At 38.5% G+C, this 22,313-nt stretch overlaps 1 protein-coding gene across 2 annotated transcripts; it reads right to left on the reverse strand.

Moving 5' to 3' along the window:
• Positions 1-2,099: 2,099 nt before the first annotated feature.
• LOC107804110 (putative CoA ligase CCL9) lies at positions 2,100-6,332 on the reverse strand. Of its 2 annotated transcripts, none has more exons than XM_016627941.2 (5): positions 5,850-6,332; positions 5,232-5,688; positions 4,193-4,783; positions 3,503-3,606; positions 2,100-2,524 (listed from the first exon to the last, which is right to left on the reverse strand). In XM_016627941.2, exons 2-5 carry the CDS (start codon positions 5,677-5,679, stop codon positions 2,306-2,308), a joined length of 1,362 nt encoding a protein of 453 aa, XP_016483427.1. In that variant the 5' UTR covers positions 5,680-5,688; positions 5,850-6,332; the 3' UTR covers positions 2,100-2,305. The 2 variants fall into 2 exon arrangements, 1 of the variants encoding a protein (XP_016483427.1); XR_012696628.1 differs by having other exon boundaries at positions 2,500-2,524; positions 4,033-4,783; positions 5,850-6,162.
• Positions 6,333-22,313: the final 15,981 nt, after the last annotated feature.

Genomic DNA, 22,313 nt, shown 5'->3' on the forward strand with positions numbered 1-22,313 from the left:
GAGCTTTGGAGTATCGGAGGGCGAGACCCTTTTCCTCTTCTTATCCTTGGCCGGCTTCGAGGCCTTCTCCTCCTTCCCAGACTGTGGCATCATGGCAACATTGTCTCCGAGACCTGTATGAAAGGAAATCAAGTAGGAATAAAAAAGAAACATTTCAGAGAAGAGCACTCGAGTAAATAAACTTACCGTGATTTTTGGCCTCCCATCAGCCTTTTTCCAAATTGCGCCACGAGCGTTCAACATACGAAGAGGTCGAAGCCAGCTTCCAAACCCAGCCCTCAAGGTTCAAGATTGCAACAGACACCCAAGAAACTATTGCATCATAGGAAAATATGTCAATAAGAAAAGGCAAAAGAAACAAAACAGAAGCTATAGGTGGATTTGTACTCACGCTTCATGTTTCATTCTTCGAGGGAATGACATCTTCTCTACCGGGATTATGTCGGAAGTCCTCACTCTGACCAACCGGCCTATCCATCCTCGATCCTTGTCCTCGTCTATGCTCTAGAACAGCACCTTGGTAGTCCGACGCTGAAGCCTTAATAATCTGCCTCGATAGAGATGGGGGTTGTACAATCTGATGAGATGGTCGAGGGTAAAAGGCATCCCTTCGACCTTGCTCACGAAAAATCAATGCAAAATGACAATGCGCTAGAAAGAAGGATGAATCTGTCCTAGAGTTATTCAGTATTGGCAGCAAAAATCAAGGATAACAGGATTGACGGGACCCATTGTAAAAGGGTAAGTGTAAACACTTAAGAACCCTTTCACATAAGTAGTAATGTCATTTTCGGGGGTCGGAATCATCACCTCTTTGCCTTCCCAATGGTAATCTTTCTTCACCTGCTTAAGATCGCACTCAATAATCGAGCATATATATATCGCGACATTGGCTCACGTTGGCCAGGGACTGATGAAGGTTTCTCAACTTTGAAATCGAAAGTAAGATCGCACACCCCGAGAATACACTCCTCGATGCGTGGCTCCACTGGCGTTTTATCACCGGCCGACCGCGATAAAGAAGCTTTCTCTTTTTGAGGAACAATTTTTGATGTTTTTGCCATTTTTATACGGAATCAGAGAAACAGGAAGATGAGATTTGTAGTTTTGAAGAAAGGTTGGTAACAAGGCCTAGAAACCGTGCAAGAACGGAGGGGCTTAATTAGATGTGAAGAACTTTGAAGAGTTGTAGAAAGACTTGAAAAACTTAGAAAGATTTTAAAGATTAGTGCAAGAAAAATTCAAAGTAAAGTTTAAAGAAGTGAGAAGAAGACCTATTTAAGGATTCACGGCGACGGTTGAAAGGCACTAGTGGCCGACCATCAACTGACGCTCTTTAATGATCTTGGGAACTGTACCGATGCAATGCTTTGGTCGTTTCTGTCGCTTACGTCACAAGGGTGACGTCATAACTGGTCGAAGTATAAAATCGAAAGGCTCAGTTCGTTTTTTCTCATTATACTCCAAGAAATGAGGGGACTATCTGTATACGGTTAGAATTGGGCTTGCCCGATTTTGCCATTTAATCGAGATCAGGTCAGAGCACGAAGATAAAGTATCAAGCTTGAGAATCGAGGTACTTATCGAGATCGAGGCCAACATCGATCGAAATCATATATGACCGACTTCGAATGAAGCACATTAACGAAAATGTGAGATATCCGTAACCGGTCGAAGAACTCGGCAGAAATCCCGTAACAAATCAAATCAAGGGTGATTGTTTAGATTAATCAAGGGATTTACTTCTGTAATTAGAGTTATACCATAATTAGGATTCCTCTACTATATAGAGAGGAGTCTCCACCATTTGTAGACATCTTACATTCACGAATGTCAAAACAATATAACATTTCCTAGCTTACATTCTTGTTCATCATCTTGCTATATCCTCTACCATTCTGGCATTAATATGTTCGATGGCATACAAGCTCGAAAGCTTAATTATGTTGCAAAGCCTGTTTGCTTTATTTTTTTGTCAGTTCCCATTGTTCATCTTTATATTTATCCATTACTATTAGGTAAAATCATATATTCTTAAAACCACATTATAAGTTGAATTGTTATCTAACTTTTAGGGTAAACAAAAAGACCAGAACCAATTCATTGTAAAAATATCACTGTTTAATAGTGACTTCTACAAAGAAAAGAACTTTTAATACTTCTACCAAAAACAATAGCCTACTATTGAAAAATAACGCCCCGAAAATTTTGTAGTCTAACAATATTTTTAGTAGCCTGAAAAAAAAACTTTCTAGTAGATAGACAATTTAGTTGTGCCAGCAATTGCAGAGGCCCAACTATATATTTAAGCTCCAAACTTGGGCAGTTTAGCAGTTGAGATCTGTGCAAGAAAGTGCTCAGCTACAAGTCGTCGTTGAATTTTACCACTTGTAGTTTTTGGAAGAGAATCAGTCATAAACACCTTTTTTGGGACCTTAAAAGCTGCCAGATTTTTCTTGCAGAATCCCACGACCTCTGCTTCATCTATCTTTGACCCTTCTCGTGGAATAACTGCACAGTTTATCTGTGAAAATGAATTCAACTGAATTAGACACCAGTAAATATTAATGGGAAAATGCATAAGTACCCACCTGACCTATACCCGGATTCCTAACTACACATTCTACCTTTGCGGGGTTTTTATTACCCCTAAACTATTTAAAGTAGAATTATTTGCATTCTTAAAGCTGACGTGGCAGAGCGTGTGTATTTCACTCTCAAAGGAGAGTGAGAAGCAAGAAAAAATAATTTTTAGATTTTTTTTGTTGCTTTTACCACTTTTTTCCCTTTTCGTTTTCCTTTTCCTTTTTCTTTTTCTTTTTCTTTTACTTCTTTTTTTTGTTTTTTCTCTAATTCCGACGGATATTCATTCATCGACGACTTTATCTTACCGTTTTTCTTCCATTTATTCTGTTTTTATTTTTCCTCTTTCTATCCTTTTCACACACAAATTAAACTCTCAAAAAGATCTATTCATAAGCAAAACAAAATATACTCAGATCGGGATAAAAATCTGTCGGCGGGAAAAAAAATTCGCCAGAAAAAATGGTGTTCTTGAAATTCCAACCACTATTTTATACCGCCGGTGACCAAAACAAAAATAAAGTGAATGAAATAACCAAAAAAAATGAGAATAATGAGAAATAAGAAAAAAGGATAAGCAAAAGAAGAAAGAACAAAAAAAATACTAAAATACATGTGGCAGCGCGTGTACTTCATCACTTGTCAAGAGTTTGATTGTCTAGTTTGGGGTGATATTTATTCCATTTAAAAATACTTTAGGGGATAATAGGATTACCGTAAAGATAAAGTGTGTGGTTGAAAATCCGGGTATTTATGCTTTTTCCCAAATATTAACCCGACACAGAAAAATAGATGTCTATCAGAAAATAAAAAGTTCACATCGCTCGTATGAAATGCATAGAGATTGAAACAAACAAATTAAGTCCCTTCAATTATGCAAGTAGGACAATGAGACATAGAATGGGGGTCATTTTCTTACCTCTTCACCATATTTATCATCAGGAACCACGAAAGCAACAGCCTGAGCAATATTAGGATGAGAAACAAGGACTACATCCACTTCAATAGGTGATATTTTTCCCCCTGAAATTGTAAAATGGAAAATTACACACCAGAAAACAGCTCATGAGATGGTCCATAGATTTTAATACATTGGACTTGTTAAATTTATACCAATCTCAAGATTCATCGGCTTACGGCTAACTCTTCTTCCAGAAACCAACTATTCCATTAGATTAGCTGTAAGATATTTTTCAGAAAAATATTTTTCGGCATTTGGCCGGTGAGTTTAATGCTTTAAGCCAAAAATAACTAGTTTAACTCCGTAAAGAATATAATGTTTTTTTTTAGTAAAAAAGAATCAAAACATAATATCCAAGAAAGCATTTACACCCTTGACCAATACCAATCAATAAACATTAATGCAATCATCATGCATTCAAGAGAAGCTCTTTAATAGAAGATCAAAATCAACAACAAACAACAACATCAACCCAATAAAAATCTCACCAGTGGGGTTTGGAGAGAGAGCAGAGTGTATGCCATCCTTACCCCTATCCCGGAGGGGTAGAAAGGCTGTTTCCGAGAGACCCTCGGCTCAGAGACTAATAGAAGATCAAAATCACACTGATTACGAAAAAGAATTTATTACAAAGTAAAAATAACATACCTCTACGGTTGATCAATTCCTTGATCCTTCCAACCAAATGCAAATATCCATAAGTGTCCAAGTAGCCAACATCTCCAGTGTGAAACCAACCAAACTGGAAAGCAGATTTATTAGCCTCAGGATTATTCTTGTACTCTTTAGTAACATTTGGACCCCTAATGCAAACCTCTCCTTTAGCATCAGGCCCTTGTACCACACCATTCTCATCCAATATTGCCATTTCTTGACCCACAGGTTTTCCTACTGAGCCTGGCAAATGTGGGCCATTTTCAGGTAATGGATTTGAACACATTAAATGTGTGGCCTCTGTCATTGCATATGCCTCTAAAACAGGTGCACCAAATGCTTCTTCTAGCCTAGACAGTATAGAGGGTGCTAGAGCAGCACTACAACTCCTAATGAACCGGAGTTTCGGGTAAGAAGACTCGGGGTTGCTGAAGTGGCGGTCCAATAGGATTTGGTGAATGGTAGGCACGACAGTGTACCATGTGGTATTGTAATTTTTCATATCTGACCAGAAAGATGAAGCAGAGAATCTCCCAGATGCAGGGAGTGTCACGGATCCTCCAGCACCAAGTGAGCTCAGTAACCCTACAATTACATATGACAAATAGGCTAACTGCGTCAAACTTGGGCAGGTTAAAATAGGTCCAATCAATAAACAAGTCATAATTCTAACATATTCAAAGTTTGCTTCGATCAAAATAAGATGCGCCAATTAACATGCCATAATCCAACATGTTCAGAATGATCAACTTTCTCCTTCCTTTTTGTTCTAGTTTTCGAAAAAAGAGGTGAAATCTAATGTCTTAAGTTCTTCAAAAATTTACATAATTCTCAATCTCGATATTTTGTTTTATCCTTTATTTAGATTAGAGTTGCATTTTGACCGGTCAAGTTACACTATCTTGATCTCTTTTGACACAATAATTTAAGTCACTATTTGTGTAAAATCAACCATCATTAACTCAACTCATTTAAACTTTGACAGATTGGACTCGATGGTTACTAAAAAATGGATTGATTTTGTGACATTTACCTGCAATTAATCCATGAACATGAAAGAGTGGCAACACAATAACTGTAGAGTCCGATTCAGTGAGTTTGTAAACCGATTTGATGTTGTTCACAAATGAAACTAAGTTGTGTTGTGTCAGGGGAACACCCTTTGGTCTGCTCGTGGTGCCTGAAGTATGGAGAAAAAGTGCTACATCGGATGGTTCATTAACAATCTTAGAAACCGATTCAGAATCTGATTGCAGACTACTCGGGATGAGAGAGACATCAGAGTCGGAATGGGGCAGAGTTACAACAATTTGAGGGATATTGAGCTTGGTTGCCTCTGCTTCATCTGCCTCATTTCCTTCCTTTGCAATTAACAACAGTTTGCACTCAGAATCCGATAAATAGAACTCGAATTCTTCGGACGTGTACACTGAATTTAGTGGCGCTGCTGTGGCTCGAACTCGAATTACAGCCAAAAACATAATCACGAACTGCAACAAAATTCCAAATATTAATTAATTGTTAATACAATTAGAGGCACATTCTGATTATATCAATCAAATTTAATGTAATTTATAACCAGTTGACAAATATGTGTGTATTTAATCATATACATTTACAGTATAAATTTTTTTCATCAGCTTAAATATACCTCAATGGTATTGGGAAAGGTAAGAGAGACGACATCACTGGGATTAACACCAGCAGCAACAAGTTAAGAAGCTGCATGTTCAATAAGTTGATAAAGCCTTGCATGTGTGACATCAAATTTTCCCGAAACAGATATAGCCCGATGGGTAGGGAATTTTGCAGCAATATGTTTCAAAAACCCCGTGAGTGTCAAATTACTTGCCATTTTCTTTTTCTTTTCTTAACCAAAAAATCAACTCTTTTGGAGTTGATTATATTACCAGCCACAAGAAATTAAAGAAGAAGATTAAATACTAAGAGAAAAAAATGAGATGAAAATATGCAAATGATGGGCAAGGCATATATATAGAGTAGATGCTAAGAATAAGAAGTAAGGTAGCAAAAGCAAAAATCGTTTTGGTGAAGGCGAGAGCAGAGGTATAGTATGACAAGTGGCAGATTCTTCTGGAGAGTGCAGACACACATTTCCTCGATATTCTCACCTAGGATTACGCTGCGTCGGTTAACACGCTGACAGTTATACGATGAATACATATTAGAAGAAAAGTAGTTTTATTGTGTGCCTCACACAACTCAATGCGAGACTCTTTTTTATCTCATAAATTTGTGGACCCCAATCTTATATTTTTGGGTCCACAAAAATTCAGGTCTACAAAATTGTGAGACGAAAAAGGTGCCTCATACAACTAGTGTCAGTTGTATGAGACACAAATAAAATTTTCCTTAGAAGAACGATTGTTGTGCAAATGACGTAAGAAAAGCAAAATAATTGGGTGAACCGAAGATGAAAGGGAAAGCACACATTTTCAGAGTCCGAAACCAAAATATGGTTCATTTGAACTCAAAGAACCAAAATGTGTGGAAAAAAAATGGGAACCATTATATATATAGCGCAGTATTGCAACTCGCTATACCTTAACGACAAACTTAAGTTTTGGGCCCACAAATAATTGTTCTGTGCTTAACTGACACACCAATAATTCAAATGGGTATAGCGCCATATATAAGTTGTTATACCTCAAATAATTGCACCCCCGAACTGGTTTTTCCCTTATTTAAAGGGTTTCAGGATTTTGTAAAAAACCATTCATCCTCCTTCAAGTCTTCCGATATTTTTGTTCGTTAAATATTAGTTCGTTAAGTTATTTTGCATTTTGTCGTAAAGTCTGAAGAGCGAAGAATTAGGGTTTCATTATATTGGGGGAGGGGGAAGGGGAAGGGGAGGTAGTGGTGGTGAATAACTCAGTAAGCTATAGTTGTTCTCCACAGTGTCATGTTATGTAGCCACTTACAATGGAGTACAATACATTGGTATCGTTGTTATGTAAAAAATAATGAGCGTGAACAAATATTCGATGAGTATTAAAGTAACTGGAAGATATCCGTATTCTGTCTCTCCGCAAGGAGTTGTTTGTTATGCTGAGTATAACATCCAAGACGATGAAACTCTGCGAGATTTTTTTGAGGACTCCAGAAGAATACCGGGATTTTCTTGTGATAAAAATGTTGGAAATGTACGCAATAATGAGTTTCCGCAAAGTAGGGATATCCCTCAATCATCTGGTGGTTATTTTGGAGCAGTTTTAGCCGAACAAGTTTCAGGTGAAATAGTTTGGCCTGATCTAAACTTATCTCCACGTGCTAATAAGGAGCGAGGAAATAATTTTTCCCCTAGATTACATAATCCACAAGCCAAGTGGCAAATTTTAATTTTTCTTTGTGTTACAATATTTATTTTTATGTATTGAATTTGTATTAATACTCATATATTTCATAGGGGGTACCGGCCAAATATGAATTTTACAAGTTATGAACCAACGCCCAGTTAGAATGTGCCGAGTTTTGGTGTGTTAAATCATGGTGGTTGTTGCTCCCAAATGCACACGCAAGTATACGTGGTCATACAAGTAATAAAATGATAAGTCGAGTGTCGAACCCACCGAGACTTATATCAACTACTCACTAACACAACAATATTGTTATTCAGTCAAGCTAAGTTCGAGTTCAAGAGTTTAATTATGCTAACTACAATTCTAAGTAATAACTAAATTATCAAGCAGTAGAATGATTGTTATGTATTCAATAGAGACAACTATTCCAGGGTTGTGATCGATTCACCATTCGTATTGTGTTCTCATTAACTCTCCCTTTCATATAATTCATTCATGTTTGCTAATTAATCGATAAATGCTCTCATAGCCTTCTCCCGAAGTACTACTCACCTATTCTCAATAGATTAATGCATATATTCCTATGAAATCAATCTATTAAGAACGCATTAAGATCACAATATTTAATTAAGCACGGTGACTAGGTATATTCCTATCCTAACCACAAATCTGCTCCCCTAAGGGTTAAGATCATGCTCTCTTCAATTCTTCTCTAATCTAAACACGGCTTTCCCAAGCATAGCATAAATAGTAAATAGAACCTAACTGTTGGCCAGACAATTAAGCAATTAAACACAAAATTGAAGAAACAACCATATTTTGGTGAATTATACTCAAGGTCAAGCTAATATCAAACAACAATATTCATGGCTAAATCACAACCCCAGAACAATGGGTGTTTAACTACTCATGTTGAAATCAAACAATTGCATAAGTTTTGAATAATTAAAAATACTAGAAAAGATGACGAAATCTGAGATGTTCTTGTGTGTATTTTTGCTCCAAATTGCGTCTCTCCAGGCTAAGCTCACTCCAAAATCCTCAAAATAACGTTTTTATATGTATTTATACCAAGTAGGGTTGGGCCCAGACGAAAACACCTTCTCCAACACGAAATAGGACTCTGGCTCTGTAAATTTTGTACAACCGCGCCGCACCATGCGCCGCACCTTGCGGCGCACTAATGGAGTTTATCAGCAGCCTCGACTTTTCGCATCAGGCAACATTTTACACTGCTGCGCCGCGCCTTGCGGCGGCCCATGCGGCGCGGCAGTGTAATTTTCTCAGAGTGAACTTATTTCGTCCTCTTTTAACATCCGGATTTGGTACATGACCTCTGAACACGATCCCGGCTTAATGTCTTGGGCTTTTACTCAGACTTCAAAGCTCCAAATCACTTGAATTCATTCCATAACACCTACATAGATCGGAATCACTCCTACAAGGCATAAAATACATATTTAGTGCAAAACACTAGCGATTAGAGCTCAAACTCAATTAAAGTTCAGTAAATTAGAGTGTAATAAGCGACCAAAATACACAATTATAGCCGATTATCAACACCCCACACTTAAACCATTGTTCGTCCTCGAGCAATCAAACTACACTTTATATAGACACAAACTTTTTAAGCAATTATCCTAATTCATCACACCAAGAATATTTAAAATAGACTAAGCACAAGAGTGTAACATCTTAACCTCAAGATTTGACTCACAAGTACCACGCATTATTCATAACTCGCTCACTTACTCTAACATAGAGGTCAATGACATTACCTTTCCTTCATGAATCAAGTGCCCTCACACAACAAAAGAGAGTAGTTCCACACACTAAAATTTAAGAACAATTAGGAACTCAAGATAGAAAGAATTCACTCACTCTCAGAAATAACATTCATATACCACAAAAGATGCATCATAAGCTTGCCCGTAGTATACTACTCTACTAATCGAGCTCATTCAGTCTAGGATCAAGTAGGACTTTATTTGGCTGTAATGTAGGCTGCGGGACAGGTATGATACATTTAGATATATGAGTAGCTACACCTCCCTAAGCACTTTAATACATATACTTTAATATTGAAAACGCACACTTATGTCAAACCATAACTCCACCTTCACATCAACATATATTAACTCCCCACTTCTTTAAGCACAATTACACCAACAGTCACCACTATCAGCAATACAACTAATTTTTTTTCTTTTCCAATTCAAGTGGCTCTTACTTTTTCAAAACAATGCACCTTTCTCCTTATTTCATTAGTTCTACTTAAAAGCCAAACCAACTACCCCACACTTTAACTTTTACAAAGTTCATAACAATTCAAGTGCTCATGGGAGGTGAAAAAGTTCAAATAGATGGTTAATTCAAACAAATGGGTAAGACTTGTAATGTGGTTGCCAAAGAAACAGGATTACATGCTCAAAGGGGTTAACTATGATACATAACAATTAGGCGCGTCAAATATTTATATGGCTCAACAAAGAAATGCCTATATCACTTCCAAGACTGAACAAAACTACTATTTCGCTTTGCAAACACACGGGGCAAGTTCTAGACATCAAATGCAATGCACATAATAATACAAAACCTTACACACACACGACACATAACTCACTCAGGATTGAACTCATCAAGACACTCTAGTCAAAGAAGTTAAGCAAAGTTAAGATCATACAATTTAAGGTACTTATACAAGAGTCAAAAATTGAGCCTAAGCATCACAACTAAAGTACTCACTATTCTTAAGGCATGACAAAGTTAAAAGATATTGCTTCAATTTAAATCATAACACAATGGCTTCTCTCCTAAAAAAAATAAAACTACCTACACCTGGTTCAAACAAAACCCTTGGAAAAGAACCGCGACACGAAGAAAAACCAAGGGGGAATTGCTACACTACCTACAAAGAAAATCTTTTTTGTCCTTTTTCTTTAGACTTAAATCTCTCAAGAAAACTGTCTAGGAAATCCATCGTTGGGAAAAGTCCAATTTTTTATTTTTTTATTTTTATTTTTTTTTCCGATTTTTTATCGAGCTAATAAATGCTACAACTTCCTACTAATCATCTAGAGAATTCTCTCACCCCACACTTAAAAGAGTGAAGTGTCCTCAATGTACAAATAAAGCAAAACAATAATAAGGGTGGACAAGAAACTCCCTGAAAGGCCAAAGGCCGAAGCAATAGCGGCTCACGAGTACTCAGACTTCCCCCAGGCATAGTCCCTCGTGTGGGCACCCCATACTTAGTCCTCAACCTCTAACTCGCTTTTGCACTCTTCCAATGACTTTGCCTCTTATGTTTATAATCCTACAAAATAAAAACAAATACTACTACAATAATAATAGCAAAAAAAAAAAAAATAATAATAATAAAAGGAATCAGTAAAGATGGGTTGCCTCCCAACAAGCGCCTAATTTAATGTCGTGGCACGACGCAGAGTCTCGCCTACTCATCAGCGAGTACAACCTTGATCTTTTCACGATTAATCATTCCTCCCCAATAATGCTTGACTCTATGACCATTCACCAAGAATTTCCTCTCACCATTTAAAGCTTGTAGCTCAATTGCACCATAAGGTGTGACTCTCACCACCTCAAACGGACCTGACCATCTCGATTTTAGCTTTCCAGGGAATAGCCGTAGCCTAGAATTGAATAATAATACCTGTTGGCCTGACTCGAAGTGATGTGGCTTGATATTCTTGTCATGCAATCTTTTTGTCTTTTCTTTATATAGCTTAGCATTTTCATAGGAGTGCAGCCTGAACTCATCTAACTCATTCAACTGCATAAGTCTTTTCTTGCCTGCGGCCTCAAGGTCCATGTTCAGCTTCTTAATGGCCCAGTATGCCTTGTGTTCTAGTTCAACGGGTAAGTGACACGCCTTCCCATAAACTAGCTTATTAGGGGACGCTCCAATTGGCATTTTATATGCAGTCCTATATGCCCATAAGGCATCATCCAACTTTACAGCCCAATCCTTCCTATTCACACTCACCGTCTTTTCCAATTTTTGCTTTATCTCTCTGTTTGACACCTCAGCTTGCCCACTGGTTTGAGGATGATATGCTGTAGTAACTCTCTGGTGAACTCCATATTTGGCTAGAAGGTTATTCAACAACCGATTGCAAAAATGAGTCCCTTCATCACTAATTAAGGCACGTGGAGTCCCAAATCTCGAGAATATGTTCTTTTTCACAAATGCAGCTACCACCATGGCATCATTTGTTGGTAAGGCAATCGCCTCAACCCATTTTGACACGTAGTCAACTGCTAGCAAAATGTATTTGTTTCCTCTGGACGGTGGAAATGACCCCATAAAATCTATCCCCCACACATCAAAAAGCTCAACTTCTAGGATGTTATTCAAAGGCATCTCATGCCTACTTGTGATTGTTCTTGTTCTTTGACATTGGTCACACTTCTTAACGAATGCATGGGCATCCTTGAACAAAGTCTGCCAAAAGAGACCGGATTGTAGCACCTTTGCAGCTGTTCTATCTCCTCCATGATGTCCCCCATAAGGTGATGCGTGACAATCATACAACACTAATTCCACCTCTTTTTTAGGAATGCATCTCCTCATCAATTGATCAGCACATTGCTTGTACAAATAGGGGTCATCCCAGTAGTAAAAGTTCACATCATGTAAAAACCTCTTTCTTGCTTCAGATTCAATTTCAGAAGGAAGTACCCCACTCATAAGATAATTCACGTAGTCTGCGTACCATGGATGAAGGTCTTGGGTTATAGCAAAAAGTTGCTCATCAGGAAATACTTCTTTAATTTGGCCACCCTCCTCTACGTGATCGTGATTTTGCAACCTTGATAGATGGTCAGCTACTTGGTTCTCCGTCCCCTTTCGATCTCGTATTTCTATATCAAACTCCTGCAGCAATAAAACCCAGCGCATCAATCTAGCCTTAGATTCCTTTTTTGTAAACAAATACTTGATTGCTGGATGATCGGTATGGACTATGACTTTCGTTCCCACCAAGTATGCCCGAAATTTCTCAAAAGCCCACATAACAGCTAACAACTCCTTCTTAGTGGTAGTGTAATTCAACTGGGCATCATCAAGAGTCTTACTCGCATAGTAGATGGAATAAAACACCTTGTCCTTCCTCTGGCCTAGCACTGCCCCAATAGCATGGTCACTCGCATCACACATAAATTCAAAAGGTAAAGACCAATCAGGTGCCACAATAATGGGAGCAATCACCAACTTATTTTTAAGTTCTTCAAATGCCTTGAGGCAACCATCATCAAAGTTGAAAGTTACATCTTTTTCAAGTAGCCTGCACAAAGGAGTAGCAATTTTCGAAAAATCTTTAATAAAGCGCCGATAGAAACCCGCGTGTCCCAAGAAACTTCGAATGCCCTTCACTGAAATAGGTGGAGGTAATTTTTCAACCGCCTCCACCTTCGCTTTATCAACTGCAATGCCTTTCCTAGATACTCTGTGGCCCAACACAATACCTTCTTGTACCATAAAATGGCACTTTTCCCAATTCAGTACCAGATTTGTTTCTTCACAATGGGCTAGCACCTTGCTCAAATTCCTCAAGCAATCATCATAAGAAGACCCAAAAACTGAAAAATTATCCATAAACACTTCCACAAAATTTTCCACCATGTCGGTGAAAATAGACATCATGCACCTCTGAAAAGTGGCTGGTGCATTACAAAGTCCAAACGGCATTTGCTTTAAGGCAAAAGTGCCATAAGGACAAGTAAAAGTAGTCTTCTCCTGATCCTCTAGGCGTATGACAATCTGATTGTATCCTGAATAACCATCAAGGAAGCAGTAATATTCATGCCCGGCTAACCTGTCTAGCATTTGGTCGATGAATGGAAGTGGGAAGTGGTCCTTGCGAGTTGCCTTGTTGAGCCTTCTATAATCAATGCAGACTCTCCATCCCGTAACAGTGCGAGTAGGGATTAGCTCATTCTTCTCGTTCTCAACTACAGTCATTCCTCCCTTTTTGGGCACACATTGAACTAGGCTTACCCAGTTGCTATCAGAAATAGGAAAAATGATACCTGCATCGAGCAACTTTATTACTTCCTTTTTCACCACCTCTTTCATAATAGGGTTTAATCTTCTTTGCTGCTCCACATTGGGGCGGTGTCCGTCCTCTAAAAAGATTTTATTCATGCAAAACGATGGACTAATACCCTTGATGTCAGCTATAGTCCACTCAATGGCCTTTTTATGCTCACGGAGTACTCTGAGCAATTTTTCTTCTTGAGTGTTGGTCAAGCTGGACGAAATAATCACGGGCAATGTCTCAGAGTTCCCCAAATAAGCATAGCGCAGATGCGCTGGAAGTGGCTTGAGTTCTAGCTTCGGAGCTTCTTCAATAAATGGCCTGGGAAAGGTCAGAGTAACAGGCCTATCCAACTCTTCAAATTTTCTAAACCCATGTACATAACTGCAGGACATATCCAGTACGTGCTCAATTTCTCCTATCATTTCATCTTCACTATTTGCTACATCCCCAATCAATCCTCGTTCAACAGGATCTACAGGGCTCATATAGGGCACTAACGATGTGGCATCACTCTCCACCACAGAGATCATGGATAACTCTTCATAGTGGGCTGGTAACTTGAGTGCTCTATAAACATTGAAGACCTCCACTCGATCACCCACTCTCATTGTCATCTTTCCTTCACAAACATCAATAATAGCTCGCCCCGTGGCTAGGAATGGACGCCCCAAAATAAATGGGACTTCCTGATCGGGCTCATAGTCCAGGATAATGAAATCAACAGGGAATATGAAAGAACCCACTTGCACTAGCACATCTTTAATCACTCCCTCAGGATGAGAAAGGGAGCGATCAGCTAATTGTAAGATAACTGTTGTTGGGCGTGGCTCACCCAACCCCAACTGTCTGAACACAGATAACGACATCAAGTTGATGCTCGCTCCAATATCACATAAAGCTCGCCCAACAACATGTTTACCAATCGAGATCTGGATAGTAAAACTACCTGGATCCTTCAATTTCTGAGGTAACTTGCCCTGAATTCTTGAACTGCACTCCTCAGTAAGTGCCACAGTCTCGAACTCAGTTAGCCTCCTTTTATTTGCCACAATATCCTTGATGTACTTTGCATATTTGGGCACTTCTTGTAAGATGTCAACCAATGGAATATTAATTTGCACATGCTTTAAGATATCAAGAAACTTTTTATATGCGGTATTATCTCTTAATTTCTGCAATCTTTGAGGGAATGGAGGTGGTGGCCTTGCAACCAATTGTGGGGTTTGCTCAGCCACCGCCTCTCCAGCTGGATTCTCTAGCTCATTAGCTTTTTCTGATGTTGATTTAATAGTGGCTGGCCTCTCATCAAAAGTCACTTGTTTGCTCTTTTTCAACTGAACCTCTTCTAATTGTCTCCCATTCCTCAACGACACGGCATTAAGGAATGCCTTAGGATTAGCTTCAGTCTCACTTGGAAGAGCTCCAACTGGTCTAGTGTTTTGAGCATTGGCAAGCTGTCCCATTTGGCGCTCCAAATTTCTGAAATCGGTCCTAAGCTATTGATTGTCAAGCAACAACTGCTTCAACAAATCATTCCCTTTCTCTTCTACCTGTTGAGGTGGCTTCTGAGATTGATTGAAATTTCCTTGGGGTCTATAATGATTCTGATTCGGCTGATTTCCACCCCATGAGAAGTTGGGATGATTCTTCCAATTTGGGTTATAAGTGTTCCCATATTGTGCATTCTGATTCATTGGACCCCTGCTCTACTGTCCCACATAGTATATAGATTTTGGATTCGTGGGGCACATGTCACTCATATAGTTGTCACCACATAGTTCGCAATAAAGAGACATCTGTTGTACATGTTGCATCTGTTGTGTCTGTTGCATTGTCATTCTATTCATCTAGTTTGCCAATTTTGCTATCTCCGCTCTCATGGCCGAGAGGTCATCAAACTCAATCAACCCGGCTGTCTTCTGTTTATTTGCCTTGCGTGAATCCCCATCTCCTTACCAGTTATGATCATTAGCAGTGAAGTTATTCAGCAAGAGTTGAATTTCACTATATTGTTTCGCCAAGCAACTACCCCCACAAGCTGAATCAAGATTCATCTTTGAGGCCTCATCTAGCTCATCAACAAAAGTGTGTCCCAATACCTCATCAGTATGACAATGGTGCGGGCAATCTCTGAGTATCTTCTTGTATCTTTCCCAGGCTTGACGAAGTGTCTCTCCATCCCGTTGTTTGAACACAAGAATTTGACTCCTCAATGATTTTGTCTTCTTGGTGGGGAAAAACTTGATTAAGAATTTCCTTGCTAGATCATCCCAAGTGTGGATTGAGTTCGCAGGCTCTTTCTGTAACCATTCCTTAGCTTCCCCCAGCAGTGAAAAGAGAAAAAGTGTCAGCGTGACATAGTCCTTGGAAACGTTCGGATAATTGTAGGTGTCCGTAATTTCCAAGAAATTCTGAATGTGCCTCTGCAGATCTTCATGAGATAGACCTACATATTGCCATGTGGACTGAATCAACTGTACCATGTATTGTTTGATTTCAAAATGCCTTGTGATCTCAGGCTTCACAATAGCCTGAGTCATATTAGCAAGATTGGGCCTTGCGGCTTCTATCACCACATGCTCTACATTACCTGCCATCTCTATTGGCTGTGGTTGAACTACGATGTCCAACTCTCTTTCAATTCTAGTTCTAGCTTCGACCTCCCTCCTCACTCTGTAAAGTGTTCGTTCAATTTCAGGATCAAGAGGAAGGAGATTGTTTGCACTTCTACTCCTCCGAATTCAAGAGAAGAGCCTGTGTTAACACAAACAAGGTAAACTGAAAATTAAAACTTGAACAAATAACTAATAAAGGCTTAAGTCAGCAAAGTAGCTAATTTTTAAGTCCCCGGCAATGGCGCCAAAAACTTGTTGCTCCCAAACGCACACGCAAGTATATGTGGTCATACAAGTAATAAAATGATAAGTCGAGTGTCGAACCCACAAAGACTTATATCAACTACTCACTAATACAACAATATTGTTATTTAGTCAAGCTAAGTTCGAGTTCAAGAGTTTAATTATGCTAACTACAATTCTAAGTAATAACTAAATTATCAAGCAGTAGAATGATTGTTATGTATTCAATAGAGACAACTATTCCAGGGTTGTGATCGATTCACCATTCGTATTGTGTTCTCATTAACTCTCCCTTTCATATAATTCACTCATGTTTGCTAATTAATCGATAAATGCTCTCATAGCCTTCTCCTGAAGTACTACTCACCTATTCTCAGTAGATTAATGCCTATATTCCTATGAAATCAATCTATTAAGAACGCATTAAGATCATGATATTTAATTAAGCACGGTGACTAGGTATATTCCTATCCTAACCACAAATCCGCTCCCCTAAGGGTTAAGATCATGCTCTCTTCAATTCTTCTCTAATCTAAATACAGCTTTCCCAAGTTTAGCAAAGATAGTAAATAGAACCTAACTGTTGGCCAGACAATTAAGCAATTAAACACAGAATTGAAGAAACAACCATATTTTGGTGAATTATACTCAAGGTCAAGCTAATATCAAACAACAATATTCATGGATAAATCACAACCCAGAACAATGGGTGTTTAGCCACTCATGTTGAAATCAAACAATTGCATAAGTTTTGAATAATTAAATATACTAGAAAAGATGACGAAATCTGAGATGTTCTTGTGTGTATTTTTGCTCCAAATTGCGTCTCTCCAGGCTAAGCTCACTCCAAAATCCTCAAAATAACGTTTTCATATGTATTTATACCAAGTAGGGTTGGGCCCAGACGAAAACACCTTCTCCAGTGCGAAATAGGACTCTGGCTCTGTAAATTTTGTACAACCGTGACGCACCAATGGAGTTTATCAGCAGCCTCGACTTTTCGCATCAGGCAGCATTTTACACTGCTGCGCCGCGCCTTGCGGTGGCCCATGCGGCGCGGCAGTGTAATTTTCTCAGAGTGAACTTATTTCGTCCTCTTTTAACATCTGGATTTGGTACACGACCTCCGAACACGATCCCAACTTAATGTCTTGGGATTTTACTCAGACTTCAAAGCTCCAAATCACTTGAATTCATTCCATAACACCTACATAGATCGGAATCGCTCCTACAAGGCATAAAACACATATTTAGTGCAAAACACTAGTGATTAGAGCTCAAACTCAATTAAAGTGCAGTAAATTAGAGTGTAATAAGCAACCAAAATACACAATTATAGCCTATCATCAGTGGTCCATCTAGGAGTCATCATCAACAGGATAATGTCCATCATGGAATATCAAAACACTATGATTTGTAAGTGAAGTGATAAAGCTATACGTAAAGTTTGGAAGAATTTGAGAAATTCATTATTTTATTGGTTGTGCAGTGAAAATGAGCAACTTGAAGGTCCTGCCTTAATCAATTTCCCGAAGATGACATATTTAATCGGGATCTGGCAGATGCACAGAGTCTGGAAGAGAATAATGATTATGACAACAATGCTGATGAGTTTGAAGATGGCACACCCTTCCCTGATGAGGATGATGACGAGGAGGAAGAGAATGCTAAACCTGATTTGACGAGGGAACATGCTCCACCTCCCGTTAGACCAAGAGTGTATGAGTCCGATGTGCCATTTCATTCAAGGTAAATTCCATACCTTGATCATTTTCCAAATATGCCAGATGTGGATGCCCTCATAAGGGATCTTGGCAAAATTCGGACATTAATGTGGCTCGTCACGCGATCTGGTTGGTTCCCATAGAGAGGAAGATGATTAGGAGGTTCATTGATAGCCTTAACTATGGACTACATTTCATCATGACTCGGGAGATAACATTAGGTGCTAGGTTCGATAAGGTGGTTAATATTGCTAGGCGGCTAGAGCAGGTCTGTACTGAGGAGCGTGAGGATAGGGAGTCCAATATGCCTCGTGGTTCAGGTGGTTTTAGTGGTGTTTCTTCTGGAGGAACCAACCAGATCATGTGATGAACCAACTCTGAAAATCTCATCTCATATTGGGTCACAAACATACCCACATGGCGTAACTGCTCAAACTGCCTACGCAACTTTTCCTAGCATGTCTGTGGAACAAACTTATCTAAGAAGAAAACTGAGAACTCATGCCACGTAAGTGGTGCAACACAGGTTGTCACGCTCAACTCATAGGCCTCCTACCATTTGAAGGCTACCCCATGATCAAGTCCAAATGCACCCCTCTAACGAGATATGACACAGTCGTTTGCAATAATAAAATCCAACAAGGAATGGGGATCGAATCCACAGGGAGTTGAGATGAGAATTAGTAGTATATATTTGGAGTGAGTACATGAAGTATCCAGATTGCATTTCCAAAAACAGGTTTTGTTTTTACTTCTAAAATTACACTAAGGATAGCAATCTAAAGGTATAAAACTAGAGAAGATTGTTTTTGAATGTTTTTCAAAGATATAAAAAAGGCCTAGGGCTATGACTATAACCTAGGCATTAGCCTAATAGGATAAAGACTTTTATGCTTTTTTCTTGGCTGAGATGGATTATAGCTCATAACACTACGTTGCCCACTTAATACCTCTCGATCAGAGAACGGTTTTTTCAAAATTTGGCTATCTCAAGACCAAATGGGTATCTACCAAAACGGTTGATAAGAGCTCAAGTCGGGTTGTTACTATCTCTAGGTTGAACCCTTTAATTGGATTAATCAATCTCTCATTGATCCAATTCCTTGTTAGCTAAGTTAACCTAGATTAGGTCTCTCTTTCTCAAGAAGAGACTATGTTAAGTAAGAATAAATCAATGTTTGTAACCATTAATTTCACAATTGAAGCATAAACCTAGCTAAATAACAAACACCCATTCATAAACAAGCATAAAGTTATTCACCCATAAGGTTTACACACAAGGGTTGGATTACAACTATAGTAAAAATCTAGCTGCTCATAGTGGGTATAGAAGAAAATAAAAAAGAAAAGATAATAAAACTCATATTGAAAGATAAAAATATAAAAACCCAATGTTAAATCACCAAAACAAACTAAAATTTCCTAAAGAAGCAAGAAGAAACGGCTATAGCCCTTTTCATATATAAAACTTGACCTAATTTCGTGAAACTATTCTATTTATACAAAGGCTGAATTTTGGACAAAAATGCCCTTTCGAAGGTTCTGCAGCCGCACAATACCATGTGTGGTCCGCACTTTGCACCAGTCTTGACAGTATTTGAATCTGCGGTCAAACAATTCTGAACCACGACCATATCTCTCATATTCTGCGGTCTGCACATTTCTGGGTGCGGCCACGTAGGGCTCTTATGTGTACTGAACATTTCTGAGTGCGGCTGCGTAGCTGACTTCTATGGTCGCACAATAATTCTGCGGCCCGCACTTCCTTTAAGCTTTAAATGAGAACTCTCTGAACTTCTGCTCTTGGTTATCTTCTGCGGCCGCACATTTCATGTGCAGACCACACTTTGCACTTCTCTCTAATAAGCTTTCCTTCATAATCTGCAGCCGCAAATGGAAATCTGCGATCCGTTCTTTGAATTTTTGTGCCTGAATTTGTCCTTGATTTCAGATCACTCCTTCTTGAGTTGGATTTCATCTTAGTGGCTCATTTTCCAATATTCCTGCAATTAAGCATATTTCATCAGTTTTTAGGAAAATAAGTAAATGCTTTTGGACAAAAACGAAAGCTAAAAGGTGCTAATAAGTAGTCAAAATCCCCACTTATCAACTCCCCCAAACTTAAACTTTTGCTTATCCTCAAGCAAATAAGGTAATTCCAACCTCCACAAGTTAAGATCTATTCCAGCTAATCTAGGTGCATCAATCACACATTAATTGGGGCCAACAATTACCCACAACACTTATGAATTATAAACAAGGCAATGATTTGAATTTTTAAGCACAAATAGTTCTAATGTGACACTTGATCTTCAAGAGTAGACTTTATTCATCAAGGAAGATCGCTCTTTCATGTAGGTCATTGTGGATCCCAAACTCCTCCTCCCCTACTCTCCATTAGCATATCTCACTTAAGAAAGTAGCACTCAATTCAAAGATTTGTGAAAAGTTCGCTCATCTCTCTCAAAAGAATGTCACAAGTATGGCTTTAAGTACCATATGCTTGCCCCTCATATAAATCACCACTAATGTAAGTTCACTTTCTTTTGGACTAAGGTTGGATGTGTTGGAATAAAACGGGTTCATCTTTCCTAAAGCACCCCAACTTCTTTTTTTGGCTCATGTTTTTTTGACTCTTTGAGGCATTTTCTTTTTCCTTAGGGGAACTACCGAGACTTAACATCACTCTTTCTTGATCATGGTATTCATTTTCTCCTACTTTGTTTTCTCCATGCTTTGCATCGTTCCTTTTCTTTGAATCCCTTCAACTCTTCAACTTGTTCACTTTCTTTGTTATATTTCTCTTTTTGTTCTTTCTTTCTTTTTCTTTGCCTCTCATTTTCTTCATTTCTTTTCTCTTTTTGTGTGTTGATACCTTTTTCAAACTCCTAGTCTCTCCTCTAAATTTATATTTTAGACAATTGTTTCTCAAGAGTGTTAAGGAAAGTTCGGGTGCCGAGAGAGGGTCACTACAAAACGGGTAAAGTCTTGAAACATGATTATCAAATGATAAAGGTTTCAGGCTCAAATGGGTTGACTAGGGATAACAACATTGGTGGGACATGGAAAATTTCAAACGGGTCAAGGAGAGCCTACAATCACTTCTCAAGCCAGGCAAAACATAAAATTTTGCCTAGAAATACATTAGGGGCAAGTTTTACTGTTCTAGACTATTCACACGGGTACTTGGACTTGCAACGAAACATCTCACCTCTCATACAAATGGATTGTTAAAGAGGATAGAGTCGATGGCCCACAACAACCATATTCAAGATTGAAAATCACTAATGGTTCGACTAATTCACTCGATGATTGCTTAAGTCAACACAAGAGTCAGAAGGTCACTAACTAGAACTATTTCTTTCCAATTGTTTTTAATCATAAGCATGAAGTTAAGTGTGTTGGTACCAAGTGAAGCATGTTTGGCTCTTCTAGCCTAACTTAGTTAGGTCTTTTTATTTATTACTACTACTATTATTACCTAAACATTAAAAACGGACTCAATCCCTTAAGAAGGTTGTCACGCCACCCATCGTTGGCAAGAGTCACCCAGTTCACACAAAAACTACCTTTGGAAAGAACCGTGTCATTAAGAAAACTAAAGGCTTATTGTTCACTTAAACATGAAAAGAAACTACTAGATTAAGAAGAATCTATTAGAGTAAACCAAGAAGCTATTAAATTAAACATTGACTACTAAGAAAATAAAATAAAGAAGCTATAAAGTAAGCTACTGAAATAAATAAATGAATATACAAAATTAGAGAAAGAGAAAGAAAATATATAAATCAATAAAGAGGGAGAAGAATATGTACATAATGAAAAGAAAAAGAAAATGTTATCAGTTATTACAAACCAATGTCAAATATCAAATCAAATAAACTCCACCCCCGAATAAGAATAAGTATTATCCCTAATGCTTAATAAAATAAGAATAAGGAAGGGAAAGAGTAAAGAGGACTCCCTATGTGGCCTTGGACATCTCTGTGTCCATAGCAGTGTCCTAATCCTTAGGCTTCTCCAACTAGATCTCATCATCCTCTGTTTGGGGAGTAGTTGGGTTGGCGAACATCTATCACACTGCCTCAGCAATGTCGACAACTATGTATGGCTCCTGAGACTGGTTATCTGGTGCCCCTGGTGCTGATGGT

The sequence above is a fragment of the Nicotiana tabacum genome, chromosome 11 (assembly GCF_000715075.1).
Source record: "Nicotiana tabacum cultivar K326 chromosome 11, ASM71507v2, whole genome shotgun sequence".
Classification (NCBI taxonomy): Eukaryota; Viridiplantae; Streptophyta; class Magnoliopsida; order Solanales; family Solanaceae; genus Nicotiana; species Nicotiana tabacum.